The sequence below is a fragment of the Microcaecilia unicolor genome, chromosome 6 (genome assembly GCF_901765095.1).
Source record: "Microcaecilia unicolor chromosome 6, aMicUni1.1, whole genome shotgun sequence".
NCBI classification, from domain to species: Eukaryota; Metazoa; Chordata; class Amphibia; order Gymnophiona; family Siphonopidae; genus Microcaecilia; species Microcaecilia unicolor.
Window position 1 is genome coordinate 84612382 of NC_044036.1, and position 18147 is coordinate 84630528.

General features: G+C 41.4%; 1 protein-coding gene across 4 annotated transcripts in view; it reads right to left on the reverse strand.

The window, feature by feature from the left end:
- The window catches only part of RABGAP1L (RAB GTPase activating protein 1 like), an 803631-nt gene that overhangs the window by 548305 nt on the left and 237179 nt on the right, over window positions 1-18147 (reverse strand). For all 4 annotated transcript variants that reach the window (XM_030206422.1, XM_030206421.1, XM_030206423.1 and 1 more), the window contains one exon: window positions 5261-5354. In XM_030206422.1, the coding sequence (XP_030062282.1) occupies window positions 5261-5354 (94 nt within the window). The remainder of the gene's footprint in view (window positions 1-5260; window positions 5355-18147) is intronic.

An 18147-nucleotide genomic window follows, 5' to 3' on the forward strand; every position in this document is an offset into this window, starting at 1 on the left:
AAGAGGCCCTGTGCTAGTGGCAGCGGCCATTTTTGCTGAGCACTAGGGTCCCTTATACCCAGGGTTGTGCTGGTAAATTTTTAACAATGGGCTCTCTCTCCAGGTGTAGCCAGATCTGCAATTTGGGGGGGGGGGCAGGGGTGAACTGGGGGGGGGGACACATCCCTTTTCTCTTCCCCCCCTACCGTGTGGGCACTCTAGGCTTTGCTGGCAGGGATGCCAAGCCCCACCAGCCAATAAATGGATTGCCACCACTCCCCACTGCTTGTTTCTGGCTCAGAGTTGCAAGCTGGGACTTCTCGCGGATGCTGGCAGGGCTTAGCATCCCCATCAGCAACGTAAAAGAGAATTCAAGAGGGGGCCTGAGCCCACACTTTAGGATCCAGTTGTTAAAGTAACAAACGGCTCTCCAGAACACCACTGCTTATACCGCAGTGGGTGAAAATAGCCCAAAATAAAATGGCCATGCAGTAAGTTCGCACTTGCCACATGGCCATTTCGGGGGGGAGGGGGGAGAACTTACTGCCACCCATAGAACTGGAAGTAAGGGCTCCCACGCTGCCCAATTACAACGGGGTAACCCTCTGCAGAAATATTTTTTCAATATTTCCGCTAGCACCAGAAATGGCACACGCTGGGGGTGGAACTACTACCGGCACCCACGTTTGGGTCGGCAGTAATTCCAGGTTGCCACATGGCAACCCTTTAGTAAAAGGGCCCCTTAATGAGTCCAGTTTTCAACACATTTTGCGTTCATTGGCAGATCAAGAATTCATAACCCAAACCCCTGCCCCTCCCCCCCAATCTGGGTATTTTAAAAAGTATCCTGATAAAAATGGGCTGTTTAAACCACTAAGGGGGTAAATATTCAGCCAGTGGCAGTGAGCAATTTGCTGACCACTGCCGGCATTATTCCCGGATATTCAATGCCAGGTTTATGCGGCACCGGCTAACACATAGCCAGTTAAGTCAATATAGAACTTAACCCACATATAGGACTGTGTTTTATGTGATCCCATATATGCAGTTACCCTGGCCAGTTAAGTGCTGAATATTGTCACTTAACCTGCCAAGTGCTGACTCTTCCCCTGAACACCCCCAAAATAGTTGGTTTTTACTGAGGCACTAACTGCTCATTTTTAGCAGCAATATCTGAAAATTAGTGGATAGACCTGAACAAGCGATTTAACCAGTCAGCAGCCATTTCTAACTGGTTAATCCTTTTGAATATTGACCAGTATGGGTTAGGGAAGGGATGGGTTAGGAATTATGGTGTTAATATTCAGCATTGTTTAAGCAGGCAAGAGAAGCTCTTGCCCACTTAAATCATGCTGAGTGAGTTGTCCCTGGATTTTCAGCAGCACTTAACTGCTCAGTGTCACAGAAAATCCAGTGTAACCGCAATAGCACTGTCTGGTGAGTGATGGGGCGATCCGGGGATGGAGCAGAAAGATATCTGGGCACCAATGATATTCAGTGTCTATGCCCACATATCATATCAGATAGGGCCACTTAAAAAGCAGTCCTATCTTTGCCTGGTTAGGTATGTGGCTACTGGAACTGAAAATCAGCTGATACCCGCATAACATCTGGTTCCACCAAAGACCTGCATATTCAAGTACTGACACCGAAGAGCCAGGTCTAATGCAGTTCACACTTGTCACAGTTTCAAAACCGTTGAGTTTTGTGGGCTCAATATCGCCCCCTATCTATTTAGCAGCGATATTCAGCCCTGGCTGAAAATTGCACGTGAATGTTTTCTCTACCATATTTTGCAGGGAGTATTCAGGAACAACTGCTTAATGATGGTGATCTTTTCATTCACAGAGTGCTACAGAAGACAAAGTACTCATAAGGAAATTCCTCACAGCATAACTCTGAGCACAGAGAGCCTTAAACAATGAATAGTAAATAAGAAGTTTACATTACTAACACTGAAACCTACTACAGTGCTTTCCAAATTCGACCCCGATTCCTCAACTGATTGGGTTTTCTGGAGATCCACAATTAGTATGCATAAAATGAATACGCATTTAGGGGCCCTTTCACTAAGCCGCATAAGCGTCTAAGCACGCCCAACGTGCGCCAAAACGGAATTAACGTCCAGCTACCACATGGCTCTTGCTGTAATTTCATTTTTGGCGCGTGTCCAAAAAATAATTTTTATTTTCGGACACGTGTATTGGGCAGAAGCCAAGTGGAATTTGATGCATGTAAGTCATTACCACCCAGTTACTGCGTGAGACTTTACCGCTAGGTCAGTGGCTTGCGATAAAGGTCTCAGACCCAAAATGGATTCACAGCAATTTTCATTTTGCCGCATGTCCATTTTCGGAAAAATTTTTAAAAAGGCATTTTTTAAAGGTGCGCTGAGAAATGATTCTGCGTACGCCCAAAACAAGCGTCTACACTACCATAGGCAATTTTTCAGTGTGCCTTTGTAAAAGGGCCCCTAACAGTGTATTTGACAGGACAGTTTAAAAACCACCAGCTTACCATGCTTTCTTTTCTCACTCTTTCAGCTCGTATACAATATCTAATTATTTAAATGAAGTATAAACATATTCTGAATATTCTACTCACTGACTGCCTACTGTAACTTTATCTTTTACCATTCATATTGTATTGTATAGTAATTCAATAAGATAATTTTCAAGGGGTTTATTAAATCTAATGTGTTATGATTAAATACTTATGTCTCTTCAACAGGCAATGGAGATTTTGTGATTTATAAGATGCAACAGGCAGGACACCTAACAAAAGTACAGCAGGGTATAAATGAACAAAAGTATGTAGATGGTAAATAGTCATGGTAAGAATGACTACATCAGGCTTGACCAAGTTCAGTCCTTGAGAGCTGCAAACAGGCCAAGTTTTCAGGATACCTCTAATGAATATGAATATATTACTAGCATGACTAATTCTCCAAATACATTTACATATCACATTTTATTATTACTATTTTCACAAATATAACTTCAGTAATTATCGCTTAATTAAAAGCCTCAACCTTACTTTACAGTGTAATCTTTTAAAACTTACAACAAAACCCCCTTAAAGCAACTGTTCTCATAATAATTGTCCATATCTCAAGGAAGTTCTTCTTCTAAATGACCATTTTCACAGAAATAGTTCTATGAAGTACATCCTAGTCTGTACCAACAAAAATGCAAATCTGTCCGTAATGGATATTCATTGTACTCAAACGTGCCAAAACTTGGAGACTCGGTAAAATAGTTTGGTTGAAAAGAGCTTCCCACTGCTTCAAGGCAATCAGACTCCACGCCACTCAGTAAGATTCGCCACCTCTCAAGAGAAGAAGGCAGCAAAAGATAAGTGGATTACAAATAATTAATATTGTTGTTTTTGAACCTTCATAGAGCCAACGCTAATTTTTTTTCATTCTGTTTGAAATGAAATGCTAATACCACTTTCAGAGGAAAGGAAGGAATCATGCGTAGGGAGCCCCCCCCCCCCTCAACCTCTCTGAAAACTGAAGAAAGGGATCCCAACAAGAGAGAGCCTGAAGCTCCGAAACCCTATGTGCTAACAAAACAGTCACCAAGAACACTGTCTTTAGCATAAGATCTCTTTCAAGGAGGCTTCTGAAGAGCCCGAAGGACTAAATTTAGGTTCCACTCTGGACATGGCATACGAAAGGAAGGCTGCAAGTGGCCCACTCCCCGCAAGAACCAAACAAGATCCAGGTGAAACACAAGGGATGTCTTCTGTAGCTGAAACAGGCCAAAGACACAACCTGAACTTTTATTTTATTTTTGTTACATTTGTAACCCGCACTTTCCCACTCATGGCAGGCTCAATGCGGCTTACATATTGTATACAGGTACTTATTTGTACCTGGGGTAATGGAGGGTTAAATGACTTGCCCAGAGTCACAAGGAGCTGCCTGTGCCTGAAGTGGGAATCAAACAGTTCCTCAGTTCCCCAGGACCAAAGTCCACCACCCTAACCACTAGGCCACTCCTCCAACATCAATTCCTTCTGAAGACCTGCCTAGAGAAATGCTAGAATGTATGCAATTTGAGCAGAGAAGGGAGAAAGCCCTTCCTCAGAACATCTGCCCTCAAATGTCCTCCAGAAACTTGCATACACCATGGATATAGAATGTTTCCAAGCCTGAAGCAAGGTAGCAATGACTGAATAAAAATAACCTTTTCATCTTAACTGAGCCCTTTCAATGGCCAAGCCATAAGACCAAAGGGGCACAGATCCTCCATGAGTAGCAGACATTGCTTCAGTAAGCCGTGTACCTGTGGAATATGGAGAGGACCCCCACCTAGCAGTCAAATCAGGTCTGTGTACCACGGTCTCCATGGCCAATCCAGTTATGGGGGAGCCCAACTTTTTGCAACAGGCTCTCTCTTCCTCAGAATGTTGCTCAGGTCCTAACAAATCTAAATCCTTTATCCCTGCATCATCTTCTAATCCACTCATTAAGACTCCGGAACTCTGCCTACCTCTTGGGTCCTGTGTGTGGAATAAGAAGCATTTCTGAAAATGCTATTTCAGAGGTTCTGGATTTCAACTTTCTACCTAAGAGCCTAAATTTGGCTCCTAAAACCTTCCTTCCCACATTTTCCTATGTCGTTTGCACCCACTAGTACCAAAGACATTTGGCTCTTCCCAACACTGTCTAAACTCAATCTAGGAGATTCATGAGGTCTACTACCCTCATAGACAGGCAACTCTTATATCCACCAGCCACCCAGCTATCTATATGCCTAATAATTCTAACCTCCTCTCCTAGGTGGAAGCCCCTAGAGACATGTCCTCTTTGTGAAAAGATACTGCACCCCCTTTTTTCTTCCAAGGCAGCAAAGAGGTTGCCAGACTGGAGACAACTATATCCCTGAAGGTCTCCTATATACCTCTCTACCTGCTTCAGCTCCTCAAAGTCTGCTACTCTAGTCTCCAGAAGAAGCACAACAAACAGATCTATTCCTTTGGATTTAAGGGATGTTTCCTACTGATCTAGGCTGGACATTGTTGGGAGACATCTGAGTTCAGTAAACCTTTGGTCTGACCCAGAATAGAATGTCTTAAGCAACCATTTTTACATCATAAAAGCGATAGGAAACTATAGTGTTTATATCAAAAAGGCAAATAATTTTCCAGTGAAGGAAACATGCTGAAGCCTTGAATATTTCACAATTTAGGTAGCTTGTCAAGACTGAAGAATAAAAACAGACTTCATCAATTTCAAGAGAAAGAAGATATTTAAGAAAGCTTAGTATTTTACCATCTTCCAAGCAACTCTCCCCATGAATCCAGGATCTTCTCTGGACAGTCTTTAGAAACATCCCCAGTGCCGCTGGAGAGTTCATTATCACTCTCTGCAAGAAAACAGAGACAGGCATATATTTACAATTCAATAAAGAGGAGAAAATGCCAGGCAGGATGTCACACAATACATAAATAGCAAATAAAAACTCCAGATGGGTTATGACATTTTTAAATATATGCTCCTATACACTCATGACAGTAACTATTCAGCTTGAAGACACAATTGCACATCCCACAGTCTAAAAGACGGGTTTAGAGTTTACCCATATTTTTCCTAAAAATCATTATCATATTCCTTATAATGTGAGAAAACACTGTCAACAATCTCAGTGTTAAATATGAGAATATAATGGATGCATGTTATACCAAACAAAGGGAACTCACGTACACTGTAATTTTTCTGTCTTTGTTGGATAGGGATCCCTGCCAGCCCAAGTATGCGGTGTTATGGCAGAGGGGTCGAAAGTGGCGGGGAGATGGGGCAAAATACGCCTCCCCATTTTGGCTCATGCCCACTCCCAAAAAGAGGTCTGACTATGCCTCTGCTCTACACTGACACTACCTGGATTGTGCCAAGGTGGTCAGAGCCAATGCCCAGTTAAGTGTTACCGAATATTTCTGTAGAATTTTGACTACGGCATACTATGCAAGTTAAAGCGTGGAAGGCCATCTCAAGCAATATAAGGGAAGTTCAGCAATCTCACTTGTGGTGACCAGGTCAATTTGATATGCTCCCTGCTGTAACTGAATGTAACTTACCTTCAGCTACAACTGAAAGAGGTGCGAGTTAAGCTCCTTCCCCTACTGATGTGAAAGCTGAGGAACCAAACATTTTAAGTTGAAAAATCATAGCCGAGACCAGAGTCTGCTCTAAAGAAGTGCAGCAACACCCTTTCTCCAGGGCTGGACTGTTAATGCCACTGCATGAGGGGATCAAGGAAACAGCCAGGAGGATCTGTTTGAATGTACTGAGCCAGTCAGCTTCTGTTCAGAGGACTATTTTTAAGTTCGAAGAGCTAGTGCTTCATAATGCTCTAAGACACTGTTTCCCAAGTCACTCCTGGAATACTCCCTTGTCAGTCAGGTTTCCAGGATATCCACAATGAACATGCATGAAAGAAATTTGCATACAATGAAGGCAGTGTATGCAAATCCGCCTCTTTCATATTCATTTTAGATATCCTGAAAACCTGACTAGCAAGGGAGTACTCTAGAACCAACTTGGAAAACACTACTCTAAGAGGTAGAAAAGTCACTACTTTCTGGCTCTCAGAGACATCCTCCCACACTTTGAAAAGTTACTTGGCTTATGAGCAGGGCCCGAACAGAAGCCACCGATTTCAGGGTGTGCCATTCTTTGCCATGCAGCAGTCAAAGGTAGGGCAGGCATAGCATCCTAGTTTGCTTAGAGCCATGACTCCATATAGAAGAAACCAAACAAAAACAAACAAACAAGTTCTTTTTATTTAGGTAGAGAACTAAAAAAAATTATAATAACATGAAGATTTTTTTTTAAAAGGCAAAAATACATTTAAAAAAACTGTGAAGAACTTCTTCAGATAATTTGTGAAGAGAGAGTTTTGTTTGTGCCTGTTTCACAAAGAAGAAAAAAACATTTAAAAAGTGAGGAGATGCATGGACAGAAATGCCTGTGCATGCTCAGAACTTTATATTAGCCTTGAGTTTTGGACTGTTTGGTGGTGTCACCCAGTGGTGTGGCTGATTACATCCTGATTGTCGATTTCAGCTTGATCCTAGTCCCTTTGAGCATTCGTTGACCATTCTATAGCAACTATCCAACTTCCTCCTACTTAAGAAAATGTTTTTCCATTAAGAATGAAAGATATTTGAAAGACTATTTTCCATTTTGCCCATTGATTTATATGAATTTGGACCATATCTGAACAATGGTCACTGAGATGTGGGCAAGCATTTCCATCTTTTAATCCTTATTAAAAGCTGACCACGTTCAGAGCAGGATCATTTTATTCCAACTAATTAGTGATGACAGTGAAGGCAGAAATATTGGAAAAGGGATAATGATGGTTATATAGAGGGTAATAAACATGACAATGTATTAAATAATTCCAAGAAAACCAGAAACCTGTTTGAAAGGGGTTTATTCTTGGGACAGGAAAACCACTACCTATCCTTAGACATAGGTAACCAGAAATGGATCTGTTCTTTAAATACTTGTGACTTGGGTTCTCCATTGTTGGAAACAAGATGCTGGGCTTGACTTACCTTTGATCTGACTCAATAATGTATTTCTTATGTTCTTATTCTGTTTATCCCAAGAAGTAGGAGCTTTTAAGCCAGATTGTTTTCCAAATGGGGTGTGATTATGTTTATGAAATTTATAAAATATATTTTGGTCACAAATATTTCTAAACCCTAACTTCAGGTGAAATAAGAACTAAATCCAAGATTGATTTACATTCTAAAACCACTGAGTCTGTACCCAGGACTTTCTTATCTGAAAGTGCATCTGTACCAGATTACCAGTCATATAGCCTAATTGTACCTCTTCCTACTTACTCTCATTTTTCCCCTTAAAAACAAACACTGATTGTTGCCTCCTTGGCCATACTGGGGACATCTCACTGCTGCTCTTTGTGATCTTGGGAAGTCACTTAAACCCTCCATTACCTCAGGTACAAACTTTGGGGTCCTTTTACTAAGTTAAGTAGTCGGTTTCAATTTGCTGTTTTCAAGTTTACCTCATTTATTGTATTTATGTTTATACTTGGTCATTTTACTATTGTTATGCTGTGAACAAAATTTTAATTTTTATGTAAAACTGTAGCTGCTGTACACTGCCCATTACATTCCTATGGGCACCTTATCACTTAGTGCACGCTAAATCTGTTAGCACACCTTAGTAAAAGGACCTCTTAGATTATGAGCCCTCAGGAAGAAGAAAAAAAGCCAGAATACCTTGAATTACTACTGAAAAGCTATGAGCTAAATTCAACCCTGAGGAAGAATAGTGTCTGGTCCTTTCCCTACCCCATCTCCATTCTCTTCTACTAGTTACTGTACCACTGCGCTAAATCCACTGTACCCTCTCACTCATATTGTAGCTGACTGATGATATGATTTGGTCTCTTGATTCCATATTTTTGTTTTCATTCCCTTTATTTTGATTCCTGTAACTGCTATGATTTTAAGTATAATAAGCGGTATATCAAATGAACTGAACTCTCTCACTTATCTGTCGCATCAGGCCACAACAGCAAAAGATACAACTGCTGCAACCTAGTCACACATGGTAAATGGTGGCACATGCTGACATCCCCCAAAGCTTATTCCTAAGTGGATATCCTATTTAGAACAGAAACTTGTATGTTTATTCAATACTTTATATATCACCTCCACATAGCCAGACTGTGACTAAAGAAAGCTGTATGGGTAGAGGCAGAGAAGAACGTCTCTCCTAGGTGTTAAAACGCCCTTAAATTTTCACATACTTGTAGTATTATACTAATATTTTGCTCTTCGGTTTGCTGATGTCAACTCAGGACACAATGAGGCTTAAATAAACTACACAGTACAACACTAAAGAAACCCCAAAATTTTATACCTCATTAAAAATATGGATAGAAAGTTTCAGGTCACATAATCCAATTTGACTACAATTACTAACGCACTCTTACAAACTGATAAATTACCTGACTCTTTAAAGTTAGCGACTGTAAGACCTCTACTGAAAAAAATACTTTGTATCCAAATGTTTTAGCAAACTATTGAGCTGTGTTGACTCTGCCTACCCTTGCTAAAAGTAGTAGAAAGAGTTGTGTTATTTCACCTGTGTGAATTAATAGAAAAAGCAGACATTTTATATCATTTTCAATATGAATTTAGACGGGCCCAATATACAGAGTCGTTATTGATCTCTACTGTAGACATGCTACCCCAGGGTCTGGATCAAGGTAATAATTTCTTCTTAGTTATGTTGGCTACTTCTGCAGCCTTTGATACTATTGATCATGGTATTGTATTGAGATGAATGCATGCTTTTTGGATTACTGATTGTGTGCTTGAATAGTTTTGTTCACTTTTTGTTTGGAAGGATGAAGGAATTTCGTATCAGTGACTATTTTTCTAGTGTAAAGGTCCTTGTGGCAGGTGTTCCACAGGGATCATTATCTGCAGTTCTTTATAACATCTACTTTGTGCCACTCTGCTGGAAATGAAAATCATTGAACATTCAGTATAGAATCTATGCAGATGACATACAGTTCTTCCTTGCATTAGTTACTTCTGTTGGGGTAGCTGTAGATTTGTTAATTCTTATGGGGCCCTCTTACAGAACGGCAGTAAGCCCAACACAAGCTTACCAATTACCGGGAGGCCAATTTGGAGCTACCGCTGACCCAATGCGGGCGCCAGCAGTAGTTCCAGCCCTAATGTGCACTATTTCCCACGCTGGGGAAAACAGGGCTTGATGTTTTTGCGCAGCTGTTACCTGGTGGTAATCAGGCAGCGCCATACGCTACCCAGTTACTGCTGGGTTAGAGCGGTAAGTGTTACACCCCCCCCCCCCCCCCCGGTACGGCTACGCGGTAAGAGCAATCTTACCACATGGCCATGTATTTTTTCAGCCTTTTTTACCTGCTATGGTAAAAAGGGCCTCAGTGGGTGGCAAAAACCGCCACTACCGCAGGGCCCTTTTTAAAGGGCCCCTATATGAGTAGCATTGAGTGTAGCTACTGCAAAATAAGTTGGCTTTAAATGTGAGTAAGACTAAGGTGATGTTCCTGCACACATCAGAATAGGTGATCAGATGGTTAATACAGTGTAACAAGTGCAGAATCTGGGAGTTATTCTAGGTGCACGACTGACTTTCAAGCCCAAGCCTCAAATTTATTCAAAGGTGAAGTCCTCATTCTTTAAGTTACATTTATTGAATAAGCTGAAACCTATGATACCAAGTAGACTAATGTAATACTTTATATTTAGAACTTCCAAGCTGTAGGGGTATGTTTACTAAGGTGCGTTAGCGTTTCTAACGCGCCCTTAAATTTAAGACGCATTAAACGCTAATGTACCTATACATTTCTATGGGTGCATTAGCGTTTAATGCACATAAACCATTTACACGCATTAAAAATGCTAATGCACCCATTGTGTACCTCAGTAAACATAGACCTAGTTTTAAAAATAGCGCAGATTGTTGAAAATGCAGTAGCCCATTTGATTTAAGGGATGACTCACTCTCGGCATATAACTCCTTTTTTTTATCTAAGTTATATTTTTATTTATCACAAATTGTAATGTTTTATTTTTCATTTTTTTTAAATTACACAATTTCTATTTTCAAAGCCAACTTTTTGTTTAAAAAAATATGCATTTGAAAGAAACAGGCAATTGTTTAGAAAACTGGGCACCTTATAATCTTTTGAATTGAAGTGGTCCTGTCCTTGTTTGACTTTCTGTAGAGCTGTTTTTTTTTTATTTTTTTAAGTCTTTGGCAGGAAACCAGCTTCAAAAGCCATATCAGTTCCAGTACTGCCCCATTAACTTTAATGCTAAAATCTGCCAGTCTTCTAAGTAAATATTTGCTACCCTTCTTTCTTGATATTTTTTTGTTATAATCTTACAAATTCTGCTACTTAATGAAGGAAATTAGTCCGTATTTGCTTGCTGCTGTAACGAGTAAAGAGCACTGATTATTTTCACAGGTATTGGAGTTCATGAGTTGATTTTCATTATAAACTAATGAATTCTGCTGCATAATAAAGGAAATTGAGGTTGTAAGAGTAAATAAATATACTACTTTTTTTTTTTTTTTTTTTTTTTACAGTTTGGTCTGTATTTGGCTTGTTGCTGAGAGGAGTTTAGATCACTGCTTATTTTCACAGATTTTGGAGTTCATTTGTAATCCTAAGTATTTTCTATTGTAACGGCTGGCATTTACTTAGCTTTTGCATAATTGTTTTTGACATTAAGGGGTTATAAGAAGCCGCCTAGTTTAAGTTGAGAGAATAAATGTTAGCTGTATTCTAGACATTTATGCATGTAAAAGGCCACTCACACACATAAATGGCCTCTTAGATAACACTACCATAGAAAAGGGGGGGGGGGGAGAAATTCTAAGTACTCCAAAAGTCATGAAGATAAGAAAAGGGGTGTAGAAACAACGTGGCACCATAAAGCAAAATAAGTTTTGTATATATATATATATATATATATATATATATATATATATGTGTGTGTGTGTGTGTGTGTGTGTGTGTGTGTAGAAACAACAAGCAAGATGGCATCAGAAACTCATTAATAGGAGGCCATTGGACCTCTTATAGCAGAGGACTTCAGAAATTGCTCCCAGGTACCTTGTATGCTGAGCCCCCCAAAACCCACTACCCACAACTGTACACCACTATACGGGTGAAGGGAGGCACCTAGATGTGGGTACGGTGGGTTTTGGAGGGCTCACATTTACCACCACAAGTATAACAGGTAGGGGGGGATGGGCCTGGGTCCCCCTGCCTGAAGGGCACTGCACCCACTAAAACTGCTCCAGGGACCTGCATACTGCTGTGATGGACCTGAGTATGACATTTGAGGCTGGCACAAAATATTTTTAAAGATTTTTTTTTGGAGATTGGGAGGGGGTTAGTGATCACTGGGGGAGTAAGGGAAGGTCATCCCTGATTCTCTCTGGTGGTGATCTGGTCAGTTCGGGCACCTTTTGTGCCTTGGTCGTAAGAAAAACAGGACCAGGTAAAGTCGTCCAAGTGCTCGTCCATGTGTTAGGCACGTCCATGTGTTAGGCACGCCCAAGTCCCACCTTCGCTACGCCTCTGACACACCCCCGTGAACTTTGGTCATCCCTGCGACAGAAAGCAGTTGGGAACACCCAAAATCAGCTTTCGATTATACCGATTTGGGCAACCCTGTGAGAAGGACGCGCATTTTCCGATTTGTGTCGAAAGATGGGCGTCCTTCTTTTTCAAAAATGAGCCTAATAGTGTACTACTTTGTCATTTTGATCAAAAATGCCTGCTTCCGGGGGGGGGGGGGGGAGGGGAGGGGTTGTCAACAGGATCACTACAAACTAATAGAAGTTGCTTACAGTCCATATTTGGACAAGTGATGTCTTTTCCTGATGACAGCAATTTAAAAACTGTGGGCTTTTTTACTCAGTGTAAAAACCTCCTCTCACAATCTGTGCACATATATATAAATTATTTTGCTTTGCGGTGCCACATTGTTTCTATTCCCCCCTTTTCTTCTCTTATATAATACTGCCTAGTTGAAATGTATGAGTCATGATTTGGTGACATGTACTTTGCTGTGGGTGGAGTTTGGGCACAGCACACAGTTATGCGTGTAAAATTATAGAATTCTGTCATTTACAAGCGTATGTGTTAACAACTAGGAGGCCCTTTTACTAAGATGCATTGAAAAATGGGCTGCGCTAGCATAGGCGCGTGTTGTGGGCATGTGCAGATCCATTTTTCAGTGCGCCTGTAAAAAAAAAGCCTTTTTAAAAATATTTAGCCAAAAATGGCCCTGTGGCAAAATAAAAATTGGTGCCCGTCCATTTTGGGTCTGAGATCTTACCGCCAGACATTGACTAAGACGTAAGGTCTCACGCAGTAAGGTCACGTGCGTAGAATGACGATTACCACCCGGTTTCTGCCACGCCAGAAAATAAAAACTATTTTCCGGTGCGCGTAGCGGATGCACGTCAAAAATTAAGTTACCACAAGGGCCACGCGGTAGCTGGGCTGTAACTCCAAATTGGCATGCGTTGGGCACACGTAGGGGCCTACGCAGCTTAGTAAAAGGGCCCCTAGTTGTGGCCATTTACACAGCCATAGGGCTGGTTTAATTGATCATATTTGTTTTTTTAATATTTATTTTTATTGAAGATTTTTTTCAATAGAACAAACAATCAAATCTTTACAACTGAAACATGTGCTAAACAATAGTAGCACTATCCAAACCCGCCCCATTCCCCTTCCCTCCCCCTTCTTGTTCTATCATAACACAAAATCCAGAGGGTGGCTCACCCCTGCCCTTAAGAAAGCTTATGTTTCCGGCCAGTGAGTTAGACAGGCGATGCAATCAGCCGTGGAGCATCAAGATCTACCCCTGAGAGGAATCTCCAAGTGGTATATTTGTCCCATTGTATGTAAAAGTGCACAATTTGTCCAGACTGGATAGCAGTTAGCTTAGACATCTGGTACAAGTAACCCATCTTGTGAACGACTTTCTTCCCTGGAGGCGGGAGGGGGTTCTTCCAAGCTGAAGCCAGTGTGATCTTTCTAAGTGATCATACTTAACTGCATGCATTGAGGCCCAGATGCTCAAAAGTAAACATGGGCGCTAGAGGCTATTGGCGCCGTACTAGCACCCGCATTTAGTTGTGCAGAATGTTCAGAGGCCCGGAGAGCGTGGGAACAAATGAGCGCACAGACGAACAATGCAAGTAGCATGCTAGTCAAGCTCATGTTAATAAGGTCATTTTATATTCCTCCCCAATGATCAGAAAAGAGCGCCCAAAACAAAACTGCCTTACTGCTGCAAATAATAACGCCAGGTCTGAGCAGGTGTTAGGCTATTAGAAAAGAGGATTTCTCATGATTCTCATGTTTCTCTCGTGAATCTTTCTGCAAAACCTACCGGTTTTGATTGCTTTTGCAAGCCCTTAAGCGCTGGTCATGACAAACAGCAGGCTCAAGCGAAAGCACACACTGGTGCTTCCTGCGTCTAAATTTAAAGCATCCATGCTAAAAAAAAAATATTAAAAACGTCCAGAATGAAAACATACATTGGTATCTGTTTCCTGCATCTAAATATAAGCATCCAAGCTAAAAACAAATAAAAATGCTTATATTTAGGCTACAGGAAACAGACGCCAATGCGTGCTTCGCGTTCAGGTTTTACCAGGTGCATGCGCACAGGAGCAGAACTTACCGCAGAACTCTTCTGCACATGCACCAAGCACAATCCTCCCACCGAACTCCCTAATGCTCAATGGTATGAGCGCACCTATATTTGCATCTCATTAGCATTGAGCATGAGCGTTGTTATTCTGGTGGTATTTTTATAGCGCTATTCAGAACAGCGCCGGAGCTTTGAGCATCAGGGCCTAAGAACATAAGAATAGCAATATTGAGTCAGACCAATGGTCCATCTAGCCCATTATCCTGCTTCCAACAGTGGCCAATCCAGGTCACATGTACCTGGCAGAATCCCAAATAGTCAAGAGCTATAGGGGAACAAAACCCACTCCATAGATAACAGTATCAAACAAAAATAGGAGTAGTGAAACATGGCAACCAAAATAATAGCAAGATACCATGCTACCGATCCCAGGGGCAAGTTGTGGCTTCCCCCATGTCTATCTCAATAGCAGTTGTTTGCACTAGACTTATATCAAGAAAAGTAGGTGTCTAGTTTTCTTTATAGAATAAGCCTAAAACAAGTACTAGAACCAGTGCCTATAGTGGGTGCCCTGTTATAGAATTATAATCCCCAAGCCTCTAATACACCTGTGTACAAGAAGCCTGCCCAGGCATAAGGGCACTAAGTTTAGGCAACATGGCAGCAGGAAGGAAGCACTGGGACATAATTTGTCTGGCTGGTCGTCTCTTCCTAACATTTCTTCTGTTATCCTCTTTCTATTGCCTCATAGTTAAGGAAAAAGGTAAGACACTCAACCTGTGGTGGCGACTGTTCTTTTGATCTCTTGACCTGACCATTTTGTTACCGGTGGTGTTGAAGATTGCAGAGCAGTTGCCATGCTGCAAGGAAGCTGGAGGAAGGTATGCTGACAACTATGCTTGTGGCTGATATCTCTGAGCCTGGAGGAGCAGAGAGGTGCTGCAGATCCAATACTCCAGGACAGCATCTCTGTAGAACCAGTGCAGCCCAGAGTGGTGAAAGGAGACTCAGTAGAAGGGTCAACTCAACAGAGGGAAGTGCTATTACCAACCACCAGAATGGCAGGGGAGATCTTTACTGCTGAACCAGCACAAGTGGAAGAAGTGGCTGGAGCACTCTCAGCCTGAAGTGAGACCAAGGTGACACAGGAGATGCCTGACCAGAGGATATTCATGGTAAAAACTTTGATTACTCTTGACTCTTTTTGGGAGGCATTTCCTCTTTATCTATGCTGTTACAACCCTCAACTGTGGAATACCAGAGTTTGGAAAAAAGGATTTCTCATATGGGAAATAAAGTGGCACAATTAGAAGATTCTTTTAAGCTCAAACAAGACAGACGGCACCTTGGCACTCTCATTTCATCCCACACACCACATTCCAAAATATCAACACAGGATAAATCATCCAAGAAGAAGAATGGATTTATTATGGCCGCAGCATTGTAATACTTACATATGTTAAATGCATTTTACAGTATAATGCAATTACATACATGAATTTATCTAGATCATTTTTGGGCAGGGTGTCTAGCCCTTCAAGTCATACAGCTCCAACTATTTCTGCCTTTACTCACCAGCGAAGCACATTTCTGCCCTGTCTGGGCATAATCCGTAGACGTGCTGAAGCATTACCATTATTTCCCTCATCAGGGGTTGCCGTAAAAGCACATTCCCCTCCTTAACCGTTGACTCTTTCTTGATGCCTTCAGTCTCCCCATTTCATCAATGTCAGGGGTAGGCACTGCCATCCTTCTGTTTCTCTGGCACTGGCCCCCTCTGTAGAAGAGGGGGACTGCCCTAGGTCTTTGACATCATCCATATCACTGCTAGCATGTGACAAAACAGCTTTACATTTGACCACTGTTAAAGCTTGATTTGGTCTAAACATACTGCTGTGTGCTGTATCAGGCTAGGACCCACCACCACAGTCCAAGATGACGACACCTCACTTGTTATTGTCTCCCCAACACTCCTATTCATAGCTGCAGCCATTCCTTAATTCGGGTACTCAAAGTCCGGAGAAGTGACCTACATAGAGGTCAGCTTCGTAATACTATTTGTTTCGAAGGTAATAAAAATTTGACTCCCACATGCAGCAGCAAGAAGCCATCCTAGACTTGAACACTCTCTCCTGCAACAGCAACCCCAGTTATATATATCCCACACTAAATTGAAAATCCTTTCTAGGTAATAAGTGTAGTCATTTTGCTTAAACAATCCGGGGGGGGGGGGGGGGAGTCAGATCGCAGTACACTGAAGAATATATTTCTATATATTTATATTTATTGCATTTGTATCCCACATTTTCCCACCTATTTGCGGGCTCAGTACTCCACCCACAAAGGCTACTCATTATGCGGAATTTCAAAATTAAATAAACTTGGAAAGTTGGAGCGTGAATTTTGTTCATCTGTTGACACATGTTTAGGAGTTATTTCATACAGGCTCCATAAGAATCCAGTAAAGGAGAAATAATCAGCTATGATCTGCAGCCACACTTGTCTGGCAAATGAACTAAGAGTGGCACAAAAGTTATGCTAGGGCTTCAGTATCCTATGGGTTCAGCAGTGTTGGGAGGGGGGAGTGGTACTGTGGTGCTTCGCTCTATCAAAGAATCCTGGTCAGGATTGGCGACATACCTGACAGCGGCGCATCTCCCACTTCTCTGAGCTCCGGCGCTAACCCAGTAGTAACTGGGCAGTGTCACGCGTCAGAAATGGCGCGCACTGGGGGTGAAACTACCACCAGCACCCCTATTGGGCCGACGGTAGTTCCAGGTTGCCACGAGGCAACCCTTTAGTAAAAAGGCCCCTAAGTTTATACAGTTCAGGTGAGTGGACCCCTAAAATCTTTTTAGAGCTTTTTTAGAGCCACTTTGGTTTCAAATCTCGACTAATATTTCTTGTTTTTATTTCCATTTTTCTTCTCTAGCACTGTGTGATGTTTGTCATTGTTATTTTGTTAACAGTTTAGGCCTCTTTTACTAAACCATGCTAGCAATTCCCCCACATGGCAAATACGATGCAGCCCACTGAATGGGCTATGGAGCATTTGCTACCCTGGGAACTTACAGCGCGGTTTAGTAAAAGAAGCCCTTTATGTATATTCCTGACAAAAGTGTTATGCCAAAACATGGCCATGTCAGGTTTTGAATAGTAAATTTGGTCATATTGGTGTGTGTTTTAAAAGGTGATTAGCTTATTTATTGTTTTATTAAAGTTTTATGCATATAAATTTTTATTGTATTAATATTCTAAGTAATTACTGTATACTGATTTTTGAACATTAGCAGCCACTACACCCTCGTTTGTTCAGTTACAATAGAAAAATAACCACTGAACTGAAGGACTGTTCATTGTTTATTGTTACACGCTTTTCTTTCTTAGCAGCACACACCACAACAGCAGAAGCTAAACCTTCCCTCTTACCTACTGTCATCTGGAAAGAAACTCTTTATCTTTTAAGGCTCCTTGTGTTCATATGGACTCAAGGGGGATACTGGCTTCTCAGCAGGAAATGCTCTTTTTTGCTGTTCTATATATCAGCAGTTGATTCCAATAGCGCTTTCTTATTAGTCAATGGTCAGCATTCAAAGCAAAATAAATACATCAGATGATATCCCCTGCTGCTGCAGCTGTATATAGAGCAACTGATGTCACACCAAATATCTCAGCAATAAGAAAAGAAGCAATCACTGCCAAGAAAAGGAGCATACAGCATAAAAATAAGGACAATAAAGGAAAGAGATTTGATTTGACAGAAATCATATCAGAATCCAGCAAAAACCGCATGAAGGCATCTGGAAGCAGACGTTTTTTTCCATTAGCTTTCAAAAATAAATACAGCTCTTTTACAACTGGGTCAAGAGGTTAAAATTCACTCATTCTATTCTCAGAAGCACAGTATTCATTAAAGCCTGGTAGCAGAGGAAATAACAGGTGCTG